Below are 5741 nucleotides of genomic sequence, written 5' to 3'. Positions count from 1 at the left end.
CACAGGGTGTCCTCAGGCTTCTAACCTATCACCTCTTTATCACCACCTCTGCCTCCAGCTCATGTCTAACTAAATGCCCACTTTAACGGTATGATCCTCTTTGTGAAAAAAAAAAAAAAAGATGAATGCGGAATAATATATCCTAGGGAAAAAAATAGAACACACATCAAACTGTTCAGAGTGGTTACTACAGACACTGATATCTTGAGAAATTTTTACTTCCTAACAACACATCTTTGTGTAAGGTATGAATGATTTTATAATAAGCATATATTATAGTTGGAAAATTTTAAAATATCTAAGCATCCGGAATTGTAAATACACTATGATTCCAGTTTTGTTTTCCAATTTTAATTTTGCATGTACATACATTTGTAGTTCAGAAAGAAACCTGAAAGAAACCATCAAAATGTTCACAGTGGTTCCCTCTGGGTGGTGAGACTGTACAGGCGTTATTGGGGGAGAATCACTTTATAAGTTTCTGTAACTGCACAACTTCTCCAATGACCACTCTGACTTCCATAAACAGAAAACAATGTATCAGAGTCAAGAACCACAACAGAAATATTGGATCTTGGCTGAAAATGGGGAGGGGAGACCTGGCACACAAAACAGGATTCACCAAATGGATTCAGCCCCAAAGCATCAGGCATGTGCTGGCCCCAGCAGAGAGAGCGAGTGTGGTGGGAGTTGATGTAACCAGTGCCTAGGAGGCACTTTCTTTCCCAAGGGCCTTGAGCAAAGCCCTCTTCACCTCCTTGTTCCGCAGGCTATAGATGATGGGGTTCAGCATGGGAGTGAGGACCACATACAGCACGGACAGCACCCGGTCCCGAGAGCCTGAGTATGCAGAGCTGGGGAGGATGTAGCAGAGGACTGAAGTGACGTAGAACACACAGACCACCATGATGTGGGCAGCGCAGGTGGAAAAGGCTTTTCGTCGGCCCTCAGCGGAGTGGATCCTGAGAATAGCAGCCACGACGTGCATATAAGAGATCACAACCAAGGCACAGGGCGCAAGAGCCACCACAGAGCTGAAGAAAAACAGGGCGAGTTCATTGGCCTGCGTGCTTGAGCAAGAGAGTTTCATCAGTGGAGGGAGGTCACAAAAGAAGTGGGTGATAAGGCGAGGCCCACAGAACTTGAGTAGAGCCGCAAGGATGGTGTGGATGAGTGAGTTGGCCAAGGCAAGCAGGCAAGAGATTGAAGCCAGCCCTGTCCGGGTCCGTGGGCCCATGAGGACTAGATAGTGCAGGGGCTGGCAGATGGCCGCATAGCGGTCGTAGGCCATGGCTGTGAGCAGGAAGCACTCTCAGGGAGCCAGGAAGTGGAGAAAGAATATCTGGGTAAGGCAGGCATGATAGGGTATGGTCCGCACTGGTGCCAGCAGGTGTACCAACACCTGGGGCACCGTGTTGGAGATATATGCAATGTCCAGTAGTGAAAGGTTGGCTAAGAAGAAGTACATGGGTGTGAAGTTGGGAGCCCATCACGATAAGGCTGACAATGCCCAGGTTCCCAACCACAGCCACTATGTAGACAAGCAGAAAAATTGCAAGGAGCAAGTGCCGCAACTCCTCTGTGTCAGTCAGCCCTTCCAGAAGAAAATGGGACACCAGGGTCTCGTTCCCCAGCTTCATGGAACCAGGCACAGAAACCTGTAGAGTCCAACTCAGAGTCAGACGAGGATCTACGTTTGGAGGTTCCAGTTTAAAAGGCAGTGGGGGGTGAGGGAAGGTCCAGGGACAAAGAAGACAGGTTTCAAGCTTAAGGAAATAAGACTCAGAATTGGAGGAGGGGGGTTAGGATCAGGAGGCCAGTGGTAAGGTCAAGGCCAGGAGAATGGAAACGGCAAGCCCACACCAAAAGGAGCTGCTCAGATCTTGAAGCCACAGTGCATGCACCTCCGAGGGAGAAAATCCCTCAGAAACTTCTACCTAAGTAAAGGCCCTACATCTTGTAATGATCTGCAATGGCACCCTTATTTCCCCATCACCAAGCCAGCAGAGCCCCAGCTCAGGATCAGCGATAAGACATTAGTCAGGTCCCCAAATGTTTATAGCAGCAATGTCAATGGCCAAACTGTGGAAAGAACCTAGATGTCCATCAACAGATGAATGGATAAAGAAAATGTGGTTCATATATACCATGGAATACTATGCAGCCATCAAAAGAAATGAAATCTTGTCATTTGCAATGATGTGGATGGAACTAGAGGGTATTATGCTGAGTGAAATAAGTCAATCAGAGAAAGACAATTATCGTATGATCTCTCTGATATGAGGAATTTGAGAGGCAGGGTGTGGGGTTGCGTGGGGTGGGGTAGGGAAGGAAAATATGAAACAAGATGGGATCAGGAGGGAGACAAACCATAAGAGACTCTTAATCTCACAAAACAAACTGAGGGTGACTGGGGGATGGTGGGGGAGGGATGGGGTGACTAGGTAATGGACATTGGGGAGGGTATGTGCTATGGTGAGTGCTGTGAAATGTGTAAGTCTGATAATTCACAGACCTGCACCCCTGAAACAACTAATACATTATAGGTTAATTAAAAAAAAAAAGACATTAGTTGGGTCCCTCCTTCTCCTGCTCTGAACCTTTCAGTGCCTCCCATCTCACTCAGAGCCAAAGCCAAATTCCTTCCCATGGCCTGCCAGGCCCTCAATGATACACTCTCCTCTCCTCTCTCATCATCAGGCAAGAAGTCTGTCAGCTCCGTGCCCCATATCAGACCTTCAGACTTGCCCACAACAGCAGACACCCTTGCGTATTTCCTGCCTCAGCAGAAGAGTGTTCTGCCCTCCTATCCGGGGCTAATTTATCCAACTTCCCTAGCTACTCTCTTCATTGTGCCAGCCCTGCCTGGCAATCTTTTTACATGTAAATGTACTAAATGCCACTGATGGTTTATGTTATATTATGCCAATTTTACCTCAATGAAAACGAAAGCAAAAATAAAGACTTTTTCAGACCCACAATAGCTGAGATAATTTGTTGTCAACAGAAAGCCTGCACTATGAGAAATGCTAAAAACAATTCTCCACAAAGAAGGGTGATACCAGATGGGAACTTGGATCTACGTGAAGTCATGAAGAGTTCCAGCACTGGGTGTTCTACACAACTAATGAATCGTTGAACACTACATCAAAAGCTAATGATGTACTATATGTCAGCTAATTGAACATAATTTTTTAAAAAAATGTGTTCCAGAAATGTAAAGTATGTAAGTAAATATAAAAATATTTTTCTCATTTTAAAATTTCTTTCTATCATAGCAAACCATTTAAAGCAAAAATGTGAATAACATAGCATGGGGTTTATAACCACTATAAGAAATAAAATATATAAAAGCGTACAAAGGAGATGAGGGGGTGATTGTAATGTCCTTACATTAAATGTGAAATGATCTGAAATTATTTGAAGGTAGTCTATAATAACATAAAATACTTATTAGAAACCCTAGAACCCTAGACATAAAATATATACACACATAGCGAAATTCTAGAAATTAGTCAAACTGAAAGAGGTCATAAAAATATGGAAAGGGGAACACAGAACACATGGGGCAAATAGAAAATAAACAGCAGGATGGCAGATTTAAACTCAACCATAACATTACTTACAATTTTTGTAAATGGTCTAAACAGTGCAGCTAAAAAGCAGAGATTGCTACAGTGGATAAAAAGGCAAAGCAAAACTATGCATAAGAAAACTAAGCATAAGAAATCCACCTCAAGGGGCGCCTGGGTGGCTCAGTGGCTTAAAGCCTGCCTTTGGCTTGGGTCATGATCCCAGTGTCCTGGGATCAAGTCCCACATCAGACTCCCTGCTCAGCAGGGAGCCTGCTTCCTCCTCTCTCTCTGCCTGCTTCTCTGTCTACTTGTGATCTCTGTCTGTCAAATAAATAAATAAAATCTTAAAAAAAAAAAGAAATCCACCTCAAGGGCACCTGGATGACTCAGTGAGTTAAGCCTCTGCCTTTGGCTTGGGTCGTGATCTCGGGGTCCTGGGATAGAGCCCCACATTGGGCTCTCTGCTTGGCGGGGTCTGCTTCCCCCTTCTCTCTGCCTGCCTCTCTGTCTGCTTCTGATCTCTTTCTCTGTGTCAAATAAATAAATAAAATCTTTAATAAAAAAAAAAGAAATCCACCTCAAATATGAAGACATGAAGATATGGTAAAAGTAAAAAGATGGTTAAAGATATACCACACAAACTCTAATCTTAAGAAAGTTTGAGTGCCTATATCAATAGGCAGAGTAGACTTCAGGACAAGGAAGGTGATGGAATGGAGGAGTTTTGCTAATGATAAAGGGGTCACTTCATGAAGAGGACCTAAAACTCTAAATATGTATGTGCTACAAATAAAGGGGCTTCAAAACACATGAAACGAAACTCACAGAACAGGGAAAAACAGAGTGGGAAATCATTAGAGAGGGAGACAAACCACAAGAGACTCTTAACTCTAGGAAACAAACTAAGGGTTGCTAGAGGGGAGGTGGGGGGGATGGGGTAGCTGGGTGATGGGCATTAGGGAGGGCACGTAGTGAGATGAACACTAGGTGTTATATGCAACGATTAATTACTGAACAGTGCATCTGAAACTAATGATGTATTATAAGTTGGCTCATTGAATTTAAATTTTAAAAAACTCACAGAAAAGAAAGGAGAAATAGATAAATCTGCAATCAGAGGTAAACATTTTAACACTCCTCTTGTAGTAATTGATAGAACAATATTGCAAAAAATCAGACATAGAAGAGCAAACTAAAATCTCAACACATGGTAAGAAAGAAATAATGAAGATAAGAGCAGATATGAATAAAGTGTTAAATGGACAAATGATAGAGAAAAATCCATGAAACTGAAAGCTTTAAAAAAATAACAAGAAAACTGATTTTTTAAAAGAGTGTAACCAGGGAATATCAGGAACATTATTTGCGAATAAGGAATTACCAAAACTGACTCAAGAAGAAATATAAAACATGAATATCCCCAAATCTATGAAAGAAATGGAACAGAAAACTCCAGGCCCACATGGCTTTACTAGTGAATACTACCAAATACTTAAAGAACAAATATTACCAATCCTATACAAATTCTTTCGGAAAGCAGAGGAGGGGAAACACTTTCCAAATCATTTTATGAGGCCAGCATTACACAATATCAAAACCAGATGAAGACATTGCAGGAAAAGGAAACCATAGACCAATATCCTGGTCAAGAAAAAACTTGATTAAATATTAGCAAATTCAGTCGCGTGACCTATAAAGAGGATGATACAATCATGACCAAGTGGGGTTTATCCTAAGAATGAAAGACTGGTTTTCATTAAAAAAAAAAAAAAATCAATCCAGGGTGCCTGGGTGGCTCAGTTGGTTGGGCAACTGCCTTCTGCTAAGGTCATGATCCCGGAGTTCCGGGATCGAGTCCCACATTGGGCTCCCAGCTCCATGGGGAGTCTGCTTCTCCCTCTGGCCTTCTCCCCTCTCATGCTCTCTCACTCTCTCGCTCAAATAAATAAATAAAATCTTTTTTTAAAAAATCAATCCATGTCATTCATCACAACCCCACCACCACCACCCCCAAAGTTTGAGAAACAAGGTATGGATGTTCACTACTTCTAGTCAACATTGTCCTGGAAATCCTAGGCAGTACAATAGGCAAGAAAGAGAAATAAAAGTGATACAGATTGGAAAAAAAGAAATAGAATTATCTTCATTCAGAGATAACATATTTGT

The 5741-nt window shown here is 42.4% G+C and overlaps 1 protein-coding gene across 1 annotated transcript; it reads right to left on the bottom strand.

Moving 5' to 3' along the window:
- Positions 1–706: 706 nt before the first annotated feature.
- On the bottom strand, positions 707–1483 carry LOC111139132 (olfactory receptor 3A3-like; the record flags this gene model as incomplete). Its single annotated transcript, XM_022491286.1, is given in 1 exon segment — positions 707–1483. A coding segment is annotated over 1 exon segment (777 nt), but the record flags the coding sequence as incomplete, so codon positions are not given.
- Positions 1484–5741: the final 4258 nt, after the last annotated feature.

The sequence above is a fragment of the Enhydra lutris genome, unplaced genomic scaffold (assembly GCF_002288905.1).
Source record: "Enhydra lutris kenyoni isolate GAN:26980312 unplaced genomic scaffold, ASM228890v2 scaffoldscaffold96, whole genome shotgun sequence".
NCBI classification, from domain to species: Eukaryota; Metazoa; Chordata; class Mammalia; order Carnivora; family Mustelidae; genus Enhydra; species Enhydra lutris.
This window is presented reverse-complemented; position numbering and strand designations above follow the sequence as displayed.